The sequence below is a fragment of the Macadamia integrifolia genome, unplaced genomic scaffold (assembly GCF_013358625.1).
Source record: "Macadamia integrifolia cultivar HAES 741 unplaced genomic scaffold, SCU_Mint_v3 scaffold1532, whole genome shotgun sequence".
Lineage (NCBI taxonomy): Eukaryota > Viridiplantae > Streptophyta > Magnoliopsida > Proteales > Proteaceae > Macadamia > Macadamia integrifolia.
Genome location: NW_024868247.1, coordinates 32,375 through 49,813, shown reverse-complemented (window position 1 = coordinate 49,813; position 17,439 = coordinate 32,375). Strand labels below are relative to the sequence as shown.

The window sequence follows — 17,439 nt, the reverse complement described above, 5'->3', positions numbered from 1 at the left end:
AAGGGGATAAAGCTAGAGAGAGACTCACAAGTAAGTTTCTCTACTTAGCCCGAGGGATGCATCATAATATGAGCTTCCCTACTTGACCAGAGAGTCACTCTTACAAGGGTTACTCTACTTGGCTTTAGGGAAAGGGAGACCATTAAAATAAAAGCAATAAATTGGTGATTCTATGACTAGGAGGGGCAAAGCCAACACATACACTGGCCATGAACCTTGGAGGAAAGGGATAGCAATAATGTAATGACTGAAATTAAAATCCTAAATTAAGAAAGAAAGGGTAGTCAGAAGAGGGAATGAGAGGGGGGAGAGAAGACTATTGAAGGAGCCTACTTACTTGAACTTCAACCCTTAAACTAAAAACTTGACCGATTTGAGATACTACCAGTACTAAAAACTAGATCTGGAATAAACCAAATCTGAAATTTCTAGTACTAGAGAAAACAAATCTTGAAAAAAAAAATTGCTCCACGGCTCGTGAACTTGTCACCTAGATCTAAGCCTAGAACTATAACTTAAAAAATTACAACTCAATTGCATAAATCATAAACATAAAAGGGCTGAATAAAAATAAAAGAGTGCTTGCATTAATTGAAATAAAAAAAATATATTACAAAAGTGATTAAAGAAAAGATAAAGAAGAACTGAAACTAAAGAGAGAGCAAGAGAAAGAGAGAGCAACTAAAAAAAAAAACTAGAAGAAGAATGAATTGTCTCCCCTCCTCTTACATGAGTTGTATTTATAAGGAATGGGGAGGTAGGGTAATAATTTTCTCTTTCCTAAAAGAGAGAAACCCACAATTGATTGTGAGATCTTTTGAGACCAAAAGTGCTAAGGTGGAGGAGAGAAAAGAGAGAAATAAACTTTAAGAAATTTCCTATAATTTGTTTGCTTATTTTCTTTCCCTTTTTTTTCTAATTTATTTCCCTTTTTTTTTTCTCCCTCCAAGGGACGATTTTCTTCTTGCTTTGTGTGATTTGGACAATTTTTGGTGATGATGTGGAGGAGAGAGAAGATTTAGACAATCTTTATTTCTCCCTTTTTTTTTCTTTCCTTTTTTTTTCTTCTCTTCTTGCGCAGGAACCCTTCCACGATTTTCCTTGCTTCTAATTTGATGTGGAAATCCCCTCCATGCCCTTAGTGCTTTAAGTGAGTGAAAAGCAAGAAATCTTTAACAAAATTCTCTAAAAAAAAACAACCATGAGATTCGAACTTGAGACCTCTTGGTGAGCAAGGGAATTTTGTACACCATAGCTCACCAACTACGCTAAGTAGTTGTTACCAAAAACGAATCTTCAATCACTTAAGGATGTGGTCCATCGATCCTTCTTAGCATTTGGAATATTCCTTATACCTCTGGGACAACTGCAAATAGGCTGGTTCTACATCTCGATTCAGTTCTAATCCATTATTCTTTTTCTGGCCCGAAAAGAATAATCACTTGTACGGGTGACCAAACGAATGTGTACTTTTAATTGAATACGTCCATCTTGCTAAGAATTTCGTCCTCTTCGTAACCATAAAAAGAAATATGGCCTCTTTACATGTAAAATTGAAGATATAGCGTCCGATAGTCCTCAAGGCCTTGAAAATATAAAACCTGAAAAAAAAAAGAGTGAAACCCAAGATAGCTTTATTCTAAATATGAAAAATGCATATTTTACTACCCTAGATTTCACACATAAATGTGCTCATCAGGTCCCCTACCCCATTAGTACCAGTATACTTCATTGTTACTAGTTTGGTCATCAAAGTCCCAGCCAAAGATTTATCAGCAGTAGCAAAACGGTTCTCTACATTGGTTAGGTATTCTTTTTCATTTTCAGAAGTTGGTATGAAGCTTTTGGTAGTCTTGCTAATCGTCTTCATGAAATATAAAAGGCAAAGACAATTAGAACGCTCCCACCAATCATGTAATGTAACATCATCATCAGTGCTCTCATCAGTGAGAGCAGCTAGTTTCTCATTATGCAAGGACAATCATAATCCATGACAGCAAGATAATAAATAAGTTCTTCATGTCAGTCATTAAAGTTTGACCCATTCAGAAGTGACACGCTATTCAAAATAGAGATAGGTGTTGAACCTATGAATAAGAGTATATAATACATGCTTATCAAACATTATGTTTTGAGTTTCAACAATAGAATATTAAAATTCTAGAAAAGCAACCTATTGCACCATTACAATCTATTCTGTGGGATCAAGATGGTAACATGTTAGTGGTTCATTTTACATTAGTTAGTGATCATCATTAGGGTAAAATATTTAAATCATCAAAATGATCAAATAAGGTATATACCTGTGGATATTCTCATCCTATTTAATCGTTAAACTATCACATACAAATCAATGCAACCAATCAAGAATGTATACTTCTGGATATTTCCATTCTATCTCAATTATCACATAACGATCATCATAAGGTCCTGAAGTTTATAATTCAAATTGAATATATATGACACAGTTATGTCTAAGATTAACATATATAATTATTTCCATTAAGAAAATGTGTACTTATAGATACTCCCATTTAACTTAATTGCAAACTTATTTGATACCCAAACTCATTAAATGTGTATATCACATTTTATGTTTAGAACAAAAAAGTTAATCAATGCAACTAAGAAAGGATGTGTACATGTGGATACTCTCATTCAATCCAATTGCATGATCAATAATGTCATAAACCATATTTAAATTGAATGTGTATATCAAACTTTATGTTTAGAGCCAAAAAGTTAATCAATGCAGCCAAGAAAAAAATGTGTACCAGTAGATACTCCCATTCAACCCAATTGCATGATCAATAATGTCATAAACCCTATTTAAATTGAATGTGTATATCACATTTTATGTTTAGAGCAAAAAAGTTAATCAATGCAATCAAGAAAAAAATATGTACCTGTGGATAATCTCATTCAACCTAATTGCATAATCAATGATATTCTAAACTTATTTAAATTGGAATATGATATACACCCAAAAATTATACCCATTCAATTTAAATATAACTTTAATTAGCATCCACACAAAAAAAAAAAAATCAACATTGCATATATGCATCAGTTTATATATATTTATTACTTAAATAGTCTCCCAAACTAATAGAAACTAAAATAAAAATAATAAACAATTATCAAATGAAAACACAAAAATGTGATCCCAAACATGGTATAATTGGACTGCACATAATAAAGTTTGTTTCAAAATAAACTTCTTAATATTGATGAACCAATATGAGTCTTTAATAAATTTGATTCAAGAACAAAGGCACAACCTGGACAACTCTGATACCAATTGAATGATGTAATTCTTGTCATATGTTTATAGAATCACAAATTAAACAATAACGAATCAACGATGCATACCGTTCACCATCGACTGTGAAGAATTGGTTGTCATTATATTCTTCACGTATCTTTATTCCTGTAACCCCAAGCACGAACATAATGGATTCTCTAGGTTTCTCCAACTAGCTCCCCTTAATGCTCTCTTGGTGATGGCTCTGATAATGAGAGTATAGTTAAGGTAGAAGGAGGACCTAGAGTCCTATTTAATAGAGTTTGTGTACCCTTTTCATCAAGGTGTACCAAATAAGGTAAGACTATTTTCCCTAATTAGACTAGGAGTGGATTTCCTATTTAGAATCCAATACTAAGAGATTAGTATCAGTCAATTTTCTAATTGGTATATAGGACAATAATAAAGAATATTCAAGAGAATATTCCTACACATTGCCTAAGGTATACTACGGATTGATGGGCGTGCTGATGCTGGTGCTGGTGTTGGTGGTGGGGGTGGTGATTATGAGAGAGGCAAGAGATGGCCTAAACGTAAGCCAGAAGGAGGAAAGTTTTGTTCCACATTATGATCGTTAGAAAGAAAACTAAGTTGATGGCACAGGAGAATTGAATTCAAGAAATGAGATGGAAGGGAATGTTACGGTTTGGGTGATTTATAGGGTGCTGAGCATAACGGGTTGGCTATGATTTCTCCCATTTGAATGGATTTGGATGACGTAGATTCCTTAACGATTTCATGAAGACGATGGTGGGTATGAGTGTATGTGATAGGGCTTAGGGGTTTTAAGAGAAGGGTATCTTAAGAACATCACTTTTTAAAAGGGTATTTTGGTATTTAGAAAGAAAAAAAAAATATCAACTGATGTCAAAACATTTAAGTTATATCTTGTAACAAAGATTGACGAGTGTGAGCATAATTTGGAATTATGTAGGGGGTGTTTCTCTAATAGTGGCATTCTCTAGGGGGTGGGGGTGTAAATTTGCCTTTATATTTTAACCTCAATGACTGGGTCATGGGAATTGGTATTTCATGATATAGAGAACCCAATAGCTTACAAAATTGAATAGGACCCTATCTAACTTGTTTAATTTTGATTGTACTTCATCTTTATTGTTTTATAATTTATAATACATAATTTGTGATACCTTTGTTTTATACTTGCTGTGCTATCCATATTAACTCTTTTATTAATTTTACAGATTATATTACTGTAAATGATTTGGCATTCGAATTTTTATGTCCGTGTTATATCCTTAGAGGTTGACTCTCTCTCTCTCTCTCTCACACACACACACAAATGTCATTTAGAAATATAGGAGATCAATTTCTAATTGGGTCAAACACTGTTAAACCTTATTTGGTTCAATTGTCAATAAAATTGTGTACTGTTAAAATATCTAAAAAAAATTGAAAAGTTATATTGTCGTATTAAAACAATAAATCTTTCAATCAAGAAACGTTTAAAAAGCAGATAAGGGGAAATATGATGAACATGGAAACTTTGTCCACAAAAACACACTAAATTTTTTTTAACAAATGGCCATTTGAGAACAAACCCCATTGGAAAAAAAAAATTAAATAAAAGAAATAATAACTAATTTAATCTCCAATCTTGAGAGTTATTGGTTTTGTAGTCCATAGTCACCCAATTTTAATTGTAAGTTGATGACCACCCCTATTTATGAGGGTTCTTTCCCTTCAATTGGCTCATTTATATCTAATGTGGGGCTAAACTACCATAATCACTCTTGTTTATAGGAATTGCCTCCCTTCTATTGTTTCATGTTCATCCGATGTGGAATTAAGCTACTATATAAAATTATAATACAAATATGTTTTCTCTTTTGGATCGCTCAACAAAATCCACAGAACCTTTCACTAACAAGTCAAAACGAGTCTCTATAAGATCATCTAGCTCTCTATAACTAAGCTGAAAGTTAGCACAATCTGTAGAGATTTTGGTGAGAGCATAAAGCTGACTATTAAGCGATGTACTACTTCATCATCTAATTGTCTTTCTGATGGTGAATTAATCAAAGGAGATATACATTAGAACAACCACACAAGTAGACAGCCAGGAATGAACGACATAGGCTGGATCCACTACACATCATCAACTAAGTTGATAATCCCAAAAAATTAAGACATTTGAAATAAGAAAAACGAACATCCAAATCCGAATTTATGTTGCCCGTTTTTTAATCCATTCTTTTGATTGAATCTTAACAAAGCAAATTATTCTAAATAGTTACCTGTCCAAATAATTCCTGAATCCAAATTTCCTAATTATGATCGAGACATACTGCCCATCAGCATATGCATACAATTATAGAATCAAAATTGCGAACCCCAGTGGCCACAAGAGAATAGAGTGAGGCCTTTCTCATCTTAAGTGCACCGAACGAATAATCACTTTTATATTTTCTTTGTTTTTTCGTTATTCTTGGACAAGAAGTCCACTTCAGTCCAAATGCTTACTTTCAAAGTGAGATCTTCTTTCGGAAACAAATAATGAAACATGATACTTTACCTCTGTCAAATGTTCCTCTTACTTACCCAAAATAAATAAATAAATAATAAAAGAGAGGAAAAGGGGGAAGGGGGCAATATATTGCAATTGAATTAACCCCAAATTGTAGCTCAGTTGGCAAAGACCTCCTCACAATAAAGAGGTATTCAACCCTTCTTGAGGCCTACCTATAAAAGAAAAAAAAGGAAAACTCATTATTGAACTACAATCAATCCAATAGGCAATACAAAACTGGCAGAAGCATTGATGAAAATTAGCACTTTCCAGCAACCTTGAACAATTTTCTATTTCAATTCATAGGAAAATACAGTTTAAACATTCTGATACCAATTTAGCATTTTGACATTCACATCTTCAGAAAAACCCTTAAAACATGACCCTACGGCTCCTTTCCTGCTCCTTCTCCGACCCACTTCCTCTGCAAATGTACAATAACTGTGGTCTGTTTCAACTGTGAGGCCGGAGATGCCCCATTATCGTATGGGGAAGCTTTGAATTTGGACAACGCAGCTTGCCTTCATGGTCCTTGAATTTGAAATTGTTCCATTAAAATACGATGTTGTACAGCTCTATTGCTATGGCTCTATATACAAGAGGATAACTCTCCAGACTCCAGCTTTGGTCAAAAAGTAGTTCATATAAGCAAAAAACTGTCCAAAAAAAAAAAAAAAGGTCCCAAAGAATGCAATGAACAAATGGGTTAGGTACAAAAACATTTTGTTTAGGGGCAAGGTAGCTTCATCAATCTGATAGCATTTCTTCCAACTCAGGTTCCTCAGATTTAAGGAACAGATCATCATCCAAATGTGTACCAATAGACTGTCCCTTTCCCCCTGGCCCATCCTCATTATCCATGTAATCTGAATCAGACCACTCTGGCTCATCATCAGTAAATTGATTGTCAGTGACTTCACCAATATCTTTGATTGCTTCATCCCCCTGCTCACTTTTCTGGCTACCTTTAGTCTGGCTTCGGGAAACTCTTTCCCATTTTGCTTTTGCCTCAGAATTTTCACATATGCAGGATGATGGGTTCTCATGAAATTCACCCCTGCCTGGCCTAACCTCATTTGGCTCTCCTATGAAGCCTCTCTGATGAGTACGAACACTGGATGCAAATACTTCCCAAGTCATGTTACCCCGATTCGGAAACAAGGAATTCAGTTTTCTACCATTTGGACGAATGGTACGTTTATGTCCAAAGTATCTCCTGCAATAAGATATAAGGCAAAAGCAGTGTCAATACCAGTTTCGATAGCCTGGGTACCAACAAAATAAAAAAAAAAAAATTAAAAAATATTCCTTGTACCTTCGACCAGCTAGAATTTTGGCCATGTTGCCATTATTGTTGGTTACAAATACATCACTCTCATCACAAACAATAAAGTCAAGTGCAGCCATACGAGAAGAAAATCCGGAAAATGGTGCCAATTCATCCTTGCTTGCGATTGTATCCTTAGAGTGGAAATTTGGGAACAGAGCTTTCAGAGGGGCTAATGTTTCTTCCCCTCCATATATTTCACCAGATGCTACATAGATGTGAACATCACTACCAAATCCCAGTGCTCTTAGCATAAGTCCAACCTCCTCTGGAGTGAGAGGACATCTTCCATGCCTCCGTTCCTTGTCAGGGTTGTTTTTCTGCAAGTCATTTATTTGGAAGTCATCTAAGGCAAACATATCCTAATACCAAAAGGTTGTTCACCAATAAATCAGAGTTAAGAAACTTACATGCAACGTTTTCCACCTCCTACGGATTTTACCCAGTTCTTTCCTTTCCTTCTCTCCTCCACCATAGTAACATCCAGAGAATGCAAGCATATCAGGTTCAAACCTGTTACCAAAATGAATAATTACATCAAAGTAACATTCCCTCTGTCTCCCTTACCTATATTCTATTGAAAAAAAAATAATGATTTTGCCTTTGATGCTCTTTTTTCTTTTGGTAATATTATGGAGCTGTAAAGGATCCATGTAGCCGACCCCATCTAGTTGGGAAAAGGCTTTGTTGTTGTTGTATGGAGCTGTAGCTAGTTGAATATTAGGACTTAAATAAGCTACTTTTCCAGAAAAAGATATTCATAACTATAAATAAAATCTGTAGAACAAAAGTTGTTGGCTTTATAGTTTATCTTAGTCATGCACCTGATAAAGTTTATCAAGGCGTAGCATAAACAATTTCCCGAAAAAGCATTTTTAGTATCTTAAATTATAACAAATGAAGCCTTAAACCATTGCATTAGTTATAGCAAGTACACATTAGATTTCGGTTAGGATTTTCATTATCATTCTTTCCTGAACAAAGAGACTTTCAGGCATTTAACTCGGTTCTTTCTGCAAAAGGAAAGATTTTAAGATCTCTCTTTCTCTTAACACTCTGTCAGGTCAAGTTATTAATTATAGGAAAGTAGATGCATTGCCCTCTGATACGACGGAATTTATCACCCAATAAGCGAGGACACATGGCATCCGAGGGAGGGACACGTGTCGCCCATCCGATAGAGGCCGCAAGGCTTCAAATCACGTGAGAAGATTCCCAGGGAGGGGTTCCCGAAACCCTAGGCCGAGAAACCCTATAAAAGGGAACCGAAAAGGAACCTACAGGAGGTACGCCGACACCCACCATTACTCTTGTAAAAAACACTGTTCTGTCAGTCACTAACTTGGGCATCGGAGGACTAATCCCGGAGATACCTCCGGGCCTCTGCCTTCTGTGCTTGTGCAGGGTCGGCTCATACGGATTTTCGACAGTAACAGATTGGCGCCATCTGTGGGAACGACAGTAATGGTGGGGAAAACCTACAATCGTAGGAAAACCAGAGCAACGCCGAGTATAAATGTGATACCCTACTTTTTAAACCCGGTCTAATTACACGGTTGACCTGGTTTAACTATGCAGGACCCGAACTGGAGAGGGTTAAGGCGGGTTCCTTATGGACCATGATGGCAAGGGTGACTTTGAACACAGGTTGGCCAGACAAGTCCGAGTCAGTGCCAGAGGAGACGGGTGTACCCAAGCCGTGCACATGCACATATCATAAGGCCATGTACGGGTAATGCTGGTATGTAGCCGTATCCTAAAGTGCATACGTAGAATATACCTTGTGCCGAGAGTGAGATACGCGCCGAGAGTCGAATTCCATCAAAATCCCACTTGTTGGTAGATTTTTGGCTCTCAGGTGGGCGGTCACAGGTGGGCGCATCCACCCACCTGAATGACCCACCCATGTGGTTACTAGTTGTTTTAGGAAAGTATAAATAGCATTGTTTTGTGTTTTTCAATATCTCATTTATTACATTTAGAAGTTGGTGAGAAGATTAAAGAGGAGAGAGAAAAGAAGGGAGAAAAGAGAACGGAGAAGAGGAAAAGGAAAGGAAGAGGAAGAAGAAATGGATTTAAGCGGCGCCAAGGGTTGATCTTCCCATTCCGACACCGGAAGAGTGATCCCCAACATAAGATCTATGATTAGAGGTGAGCAAAGGCTATGTTTCTTAAACTTTCACCAAACCCAAGTAAAACCCTTGATTTGGGTAGAGTTCCTTGAGATCTTGTAAATCCCCCTTGAAATGACGAATCTAAGGTTTGACAGATGGTCTATGTGTTGATTTTGAAGGATTTGAAGAAGTGTTTACTAGGTTGGAGAAGCATTGGTGATTTCTTGAGCTAAGAAGTGATTTTTGGGGTTTTGAAAGAGTTCTTGAACAAAGAAGGTAAGATGGCTTTCCAATCCTTAAATCTAACTTAGATCTAGGTTAGAATCATCTTATGAGACATTGAATGTGTGGAAAATGGGTTTGGAAAAGCCCCATTTGTTTCTCCAAAGACTGGGGAAAGTTTCGAGAAAAATGGCATTTTTTCGCCCTCTCAGGTGGGCTGAGACCGATGGGCCAAACAGCCCGCCTGAGGGCACCCCCCTGAGAGAGCAGGCCCTTGGGGCCGACCAGTGGGCCCCGACCGGCGGGCCGACCTGCCCGCCGGTCATGACCGGAGGGTCAAGACCGCTGGGCCGACCCGCCCACCTGTGAAGACCGGTGGGCCGAGACAGGTGGGCTGTCCGACCCACCCGAGAGGCCCCCAACGTGATTTTTGTGTCCGAATGGACCCAAAACGGACGTGCGACCTTCTTTTATGATTCTAAATATGATTTTGTCATCAAATCTTGTTGGTTTTGATCCCAAAGTGGTGAAATGCTAACCCCATTCACTTATGATAGGTTCACCAAAATTTACGTTTCTCGCGCCGGATCTCACCTGTACCGGGCATGAGTCTTTGTACACTACAAGTAAGTGGGAAGAGGACATTTGGCCTTATGTTAAGGCTTGTTTGGCATTCATTTAAATTGTATCTAGACTAGCCATGTCATCATGCAAATTATGTGTAGCTTAGCCATCCTCATATGATTATGACATGTGTGTTGTGTTTTACTTTCTCAATGCTAAATGGTGATGTACTTATGTGATGAATGATGGGATCATTGTGCATGATGCATTATTAGACTAGATGCCGTAGTCGGCTTGAAAACGAGTGCATTGGTGGCCCGTGGAATGGGACGCGATGATACTATACAATCGTACTATGTCATATAGGAGCATGCGGCTTAGGATTATCATCTTCCCGTGCTACGACCCTTCCCAACAGGGGTTGAGGTGTTGGGTTACCATTTGAGGGGAAGCAGTGGTCTCGGTTGTCGGGTCACTGTGGCGGTTAGACATACGCCCGGCTGGTCATTAAGACAGTCGGCAACCTCGGTGGTATATTCAAGAGGGCCAATCGTACTGCTTTTAAATTGCTGGAGTTAGCACCTTTATTTTCTGTCATTTACTTTACGTTGAGAGCCGGACGGTGGGCCTTCTCCGACAGCCCTATGGGCGTATTGCGGGATGGAGTTCGCGGCTCGTACCTGGAGTATACGCGCACTGTGGTTGTAGTAGCACTAACCCAAAGACTTAGTAATGTTGTTTAGGTGGATGTGATTTAAAATGAATTGCATAGCATATAGTGCATATGGTTGTGATTGTTGTGTGGACTGTTGTGTGGTCCTTTTCACTTACTGAGCTAGTGAGCTCATCCCACGTTTACACGTCTTTTAGACGATTTTGCAGGTCACCAACCTGAAGATCAAGGGTCAGGCCCCACGGTTGAATTCCCCGAAGAGGATTGGTGGGTCCCCGAGGAATATAAGCACGGCACTGATTGCTCGTGCGTGGGCTGTGCTGCGGGATCGCAGTATTGATACCGTGCTGGGTTTTACTTTTTAATTCTTTTGGTAACCCCTTTTTGTGTACTTGATGCGTGAATTGTTATTCTTTTTGTGTAAATATCATGCCTACAGGCCCACATGTATTTATCTATATACTACAATTTGGGTATCAAGTATATTGGGGGTGTTTACAGGTAAACTAAGTCTTCCGCTGAATTTTTGAATGTTATCTTAGATGTGTGTATGCTGTGGTTGGGTACTGTATCAGATGATCCTGGCAGGTTTGGGTTAACCGGAGTTAACCCGATCACCGGTCCGGTTCTGTGTGAACGGGCTGTGATAATAAACATGGACGAGGGGGAAGCTTCAGGAGGGCTCCCCCCTCAACGAAAATCGACGAAGAACGGGGAAACAATGATAGAGAAGGTTTCGCGAGGGACCAGCGCTCAGCCGGATATTCGGGACACGGAGATAATAATCTTCCGCCCCCTCCTAGGGCGCAAGAATATGTGACAAGGGAGCAGTTCGACGCCTTTCAAGAGAAGTATGACCGAATGGCCGAGACAATGAAGGAGGTCTCTAAGGCCGTCTCTCAGAGGACCGGCGAAGCACCGCGAGGCTCCCATGTCCAGCCAGAGCAAGCCCAAGACGAGGGCCGGAGTAGTTCAGGATCGATAAGGCCTGGCCGGAATCCTCGAAACCATGCCATGAGGGAAAGCCCCGCATCCAAAGAAAGGGTGCGGCACGCCACCAGGGCCAGGCATGAGGGACCACGCCAAGGAGACGGACAGAGACGTGAGGACTCGGGGTTGAAGCAGATGATCCTAGACCTGAAAGACAAGATCCAAGTCACAGAAAACTAGACGGGAACTCGCGAGCCGGACATCACTAATGACACGACTCTAGCCGATGAGGTCATGAGCGACCCCCTCCCGATCGGTTTTCGTCTACCCAAATATGGCACCTATGACGGGTATGAAGACCCCATCAATCATCTGGAAGGCTTCAAGGTTGCGATGCAGTTTCACCAAATCTCGGAAAACATCATGTGTCGCGCCTTGCCTTTAATGTTCAGAGGAGCGGCAAGGTTATGGTACAACAGCCTGTCGACGAAATCGATTCACAGCTTCAGCGATTTGAGTTACTTCTTCATGAGGGGATTATCCAGTAGCCAACCCCTTTAGAAGACCACATTGAACCTGACCAACGTCAAACAACATGAAGGAGAGTCACTACGAAGCTACATGAAGCGCTTCTAACAGGAGAAGATCACGATCAGAGGTTTGGACCCAAAAGAAGAGTCCACGGCCTTATTGGGAGGCGTCAAAGATAAAGAGCTAAAAAGATTTTTGGCGAAACATGCACTGAAGAACCTAGCTGAGTTGAGGGCTCGGTGTGATAAATATATTCAGATGGAAGAAACCCTCCAAGCTGATGAGGAAGCTGAAGCGAAGACGGGGAGTAAAAGGACCTCAAGAGATGATGACAAACCTTCCAAGGGCAAGAGATGAAAGTCTGAATGTGATCGGGCACCCAGTCTACCGAAGAAGTTCAAAAGATATGCACCGCTAAACCGAAGACGGACAGACGTGCTGATGCAGATAAAAGAAACCCCAGACGCCGGGGTCATGAAGTGGTCTAGGAAGATGGGACGACATCCTGTGAGATGCAAAATGGACAAGTATTGCCACTTCCACAGAGACCACAGTCATGACACCGAAGATTGTTGGCACTTGAAAGGGGAGATCGAAGGAATGATCCGAAGAGGATACCTAGGTCGGTTCGTTAACCGCGAAAAGGAAGATGCCCAAGACGGCAACGATCACTAGGACAACTACCAAAGAGACGGTAAGGCCACCGTGAAAGAAGGGGGCTAGCCCGCAAGGGCAATCAAGAACGGAAAAAGGACCAGACGCCCGAAGAAGCTAACCATCGCCCCCGTGACGATCATAAAAGCCCAACTAGGGTTATAACGACTATCAGTGGAGGCCTAACCACTGGAGATAGTTCCATTCGGCCAAGAAAGCAAAAGCCTATGCGAGAAGCGTGCATGTGGCTGAATGGTTAAGCAAGAGGGCAAGGATGGGGACAGTTATCTCCTTCTCGGATGGCGAGCTGGAAGGGGTGCAGAAGCCATATGACGATGCCCAGGTAATTACCATGACCGTAGCCGATTGCAGAGTAAAAAGGATCTTGGTGGATAACGGCAGCTCAGCTGATATCCTATTCCTTGAAGCCTTCCAGAAGATGGGTCTAGATGAAGGAAAGCTGAAGAAGGTCGAACACCCGTTGCAAGGGTTCTCAGGCGCCCCGGTCAGAGTAGAATGGTCAGTTGAGCTGGCGGTAAGGGCAGGCACCAGAGACCACCAGGTAACAGTTATGATCAACTTCCTGGTAGTAGACATCACTTCAGCATACAACGCCATACTAGGGAGAGTCGGCTTAAACTTATTAAAAGCTGTCGTCTCCACGGCACACCTCAAGATGAAGTTCCCAACTAAGAATGGGGTTGGGGAGTGTCAAGGCGATCAGGAGGCGTCCCGAAAGTGCTACGCCACCACCTTATAGGGAAAGGGAAAGGCGGGTGAAGCGCTCCCAATAGAAGATCTACGCGATGATACAAGTTATCTGAGGGGAGAACCGGTGGAGGAGCTGATATGAGTCGAAGTCGAAGAAGGGGATAGTACTCGCCAATTCCAAGTCGAGGCTACAATGCCAAGACAGCAATGGGAAAAACTCGTCTCATTCCTTCGAGCCAATTCTGACGTCTTCGCCTGTCGGCCTCAGACATGCCTGGGATAGACCGAGAAGTAATAGAGCATCGTCTGAGCATCGACCAGACTAAAAAGCCGGTAAAGCAGAAGAAGAGGACCTTCACCCCCGAGAGGTAGCAGAAGATAGATGAGGAGATAGAGAAGTTACTAGGAGCAAAGTTCATCTGTGAAATCCAATACCCCGAATGGATATCCAATGTGGTTATGGTCCCAAAGGCAAACAGGATTTGGAGGATCTGCATTGACTTCACGGATTTAAACAAGGCATGCCCAAAAGATAGCTACCCCTTACCAAAGATAGACCTTCTCATCGACGCCACTTCGGGACATGAGGCACTGAGCTTCATGGACACATACTCGGGATACAATCAGATAAATATGTGTAAGGAAGATGTCCCGAAGACACCCTTCATGACCGAGGGAGGACTTTACTGCTACGAAGCAACGCCCTTCGGACTAAAAAACGCAGGGGCCACTTATCAAAGGTTAGTGAACAAGATCTTCAAGGGGATGATCAGCTAGACTATAGAGGTGTACGTGGATGACATGCTAGTGAAAAGCCTGAAAGTGGAACACCATATCTGAGACCTCGAAAAGGCATTCCAAGTATTAAGGCAATACGGCATGAAGCTGAATCCAACAAAGTGCGTGTTCGGAATAGCATCGGGGAAGTTCCTCGGCTTCATGGTTTCGGAGAGGGGAATCGAAGCCAATCCAGTGAAGATACAGGATATTCGAGACATGAGGTCACCACAAAATGTGAAGCAAGTCCAGGAGCTCACAGGTAGAGTCGCCGCCCTGGGACGGTTCATGTCTCGATTAGCTGATAAGTGCCTTCCTTTCTTCAAAACCTTGAAAGGGTCGAAAAAGTTCGAGTGGACAGAAGAGTGCAAAAAGTCCTTCGAACTATTGAAAGAGTACCTAACGACGCCCCCACTACTGACGAAGCCAAATACGGGGGATACTTTGCAGTTATACCTAGCAGTATCGGCAGTGGCAGTGAGCGCGGTACTGATAAAAGAAGAAGGAAGACAACGACGACCAATATATTACGTTAGCCGAATCCCTTTGGACGCAGAAACAAGATACAGGAAGGTGGAAAAAGTAACATATGCCCTTGTGATAGCGGCAAGAAAGCTGAGGCCCTATTTCCAATCGCATACGGCGTGTGTGCTCACAAACCAACCTCTGAAGAAGATAATACAGAGGCCGGATATGCCCGGCCGCCTGGTAAACTGGGCCATAGAGTTAGGAGAATTCGACATCCAGTACAAGCCGAGAACTGCAATAAAAGCACAGGCTCTAGCGGACTTCATAACCGAGACAACGCTAACAGATGAACCCCAGGAGTCTGTTGAGTCTCGGGCAGAAAGGACTTGGACATTGTATATGGATGGCGCATCCAACAGCGAGGGGAGCGGTGTTGGGATCATACTTGTTAGCCCCTAAGGATTCAAAATCGAGTATGCAGTACGGTTCGACTTCGATGCCTCCAACAATGAAGCTGAGTACGAAGCCCTAATAGTCGAAATAAACCTGGCGCGGGCCTTGATGGTACAGGAGTTAATAGTGCACAGCGACTCAGCTCGTGCGACAAGTGAATGGGGACTATGAAGCCAAGGAACAGAGAATGGCCGAGTACTTAAAGACAGTGCGAGACAAAGCAACAGCCTTCAAGGAGTTCGAGGTAAGGCAGGTGCCGCGGGCAGAGAATGCCAGCGCAGATGCGCTGTCACAATTGGCCGCCTCTGACTTCACAGACCTTGGGCGATCGGTGTATTTTGAAGTATTATCGCAACCAAGAACCGAAGAACCCCGGGAGGTATTACCCATTGGCGAGCGTGGCCCTAGCTGGATGGATGCCATAATCGAATACCTGAAGGAAGGAACACTCCCCAAGGAGAGGGACGAGGCAAGGAAGGTACGAATTCGGTCAGCACGCTTCCTATTGAAGGACGAGGTGCTATACAAAATAGGGTTCACCACATCGTACCTCAAGTGCCTCAACCCTGCCGATGGTGAGTATGCACTCCGAGAAGTACATGAAGGGATATGTGGCCAACACCTGGGAGCCCGGGCCTTGGCCCATAAAGTGCTGAGGCAGGGCCTGTTCTGGCCGGTCATGAGGAAGGACGCGGAGTCGTTCGTCAAGAAGTGCGTTAAGTGTCAAATGTTCGCCCTCGTCCCACGACAACACTCTACCAAGCTTTCCTCCCTGTCAAGCCCAGTACCATTTGCCATGTGGGGAATGGATATCTTGGGCCCGTTCCCCCTGGCCACGAGACAAAGAAAGTTTGTAATGGTGGCAGTAGACTACTTCACAAAGTGGGCAGAAGCCGAAGCACTGGCTACGATATCCGAAAAGAATGTAAGGGACTTCTTCAAAAGGACGGTAGTCTATCAATTCGGAATCCCTCGGGTGGCGGTAACGGACAATGGAACTCAGTTCGCCAACCCAACTTTTGGCTTGTTTTGTGATGCCCTGGGCATCGACCACAGGAAAACATCTGTCTGTTACCTATCGACCAACGGACTGACAGAGGTAACCAATCGTACCCTACTCCAAGGAATAAAGAAGAAACTGGATGATGCCATAGGATTATGGGCAGAAGAATTATACAACATCCTCTAGGCTTACCGCACGACTAAGAGATCAGCCACCGGAGAACCACCCTTTATTTTAACCTACGGCACTGAAGCTGTACTCCCGGTGGAGGTAGTAGCCGTAGCCCATCGGATCCAATATTACAACGAAAAACAAAACGATAAAGGACTCCGAGCTAATTTAGACCTCTTGACTGATGTCAGAGACACCTCGCAAGAAAGGATCGCCGCCTACCAGCAAAAGGTTGCGAGGCATTACAACTCCAAAGTCCGAAGGAACGAGCTCAGAATGGGTGACCTTGTCCTCAGAAGGGCAGAGATATCAAACCCGAGGCATCAAGGAAAGTTAGCTCCAAATTGGGAAGGTCCTTACAGAGTCTCAAGGATAATACGACCAGGGTCCTATCACCTGGAGACTACGGGGGAGAAAAGGTACCCCGATCATGGAACTCAAATAACTTGAGGAAATTCTACCAGTAGTGAGGTAGCATGCACATTTACATTTACATTTCGTATTTCTTTTCCTAAGCACTTACGAGTTGTAACTCTCCATCCCAAACACTCCGAAGGATTTTCATTTTATAAATATATGAGCTGGCTTACGACAGTCGCTTCCTAATGGTTCCTAATATAAGGCACTTCCTTCGGTCGGGCACTAGGGCCGAAGCCGAAAAAAAAAAAAAAAACAATCGAAAGAATTACCTTGGTTAGGAGCTCAGGCCAAGGCAGAGCAGACTTGACCGGGAACCTTAGATAGGACCTTAGTTGAGAGCTGACAACAGGTAGGGGTTAGGAAGGAAGCACCTGCGGCGGGGGCTTAATGAAGACACCCCGAGGTGTGAGGGAGCCTCGGCCTTTATTCCCCCACCATCGAACCAATGCCTCAACAGGACCGAACCTTGCGATAAATGGCTCCCACTTGAATGAGAGCTTCGGCCTTCATACCCCACCTGTAGGCCGAAGATCTGAAAAATACTTTTGGATTCGGAATCGGTCTTCGGGATTGCAAAAAAAAAAAAAAAA

The 17,439-nt window shown here is 42.0% G+C and overlaps 1 protein-coding gene across 1 annotated transcript in view; it reads right to left on the bottom strand.

The window, feature by feature from the left end:
• Positions 1-6,097: 6,097 nt before the first annotated feature.
• Positions 6,098-17,439, bottom strand: part of LOC122064120 (O-fucosyltransferase 16-like) — a 33,055-nt gene continuing 21,713 nt past the window's right edge. Inside the window, exons 8-10 of the mRNA XM_042627836.1 lie at positions 7,569-7,671; positions 7,147-7,478; positions 6,098-7,047 (exon numbers count right to left, since the gene is read on the bottom strand). Coding sequence (XP_042483770.1) covers positions 6,579-7,047; positions 7,147-7,478; positions 7,569-7,671 — 904 coding nt within the window. The 3' untranslated portion in view covers positions 6,098-6,578. The remainder of the gene's footprint in view (positions 7,048-7,146; positions 7,479-7,568; positions 7,672-17,439) is intronic.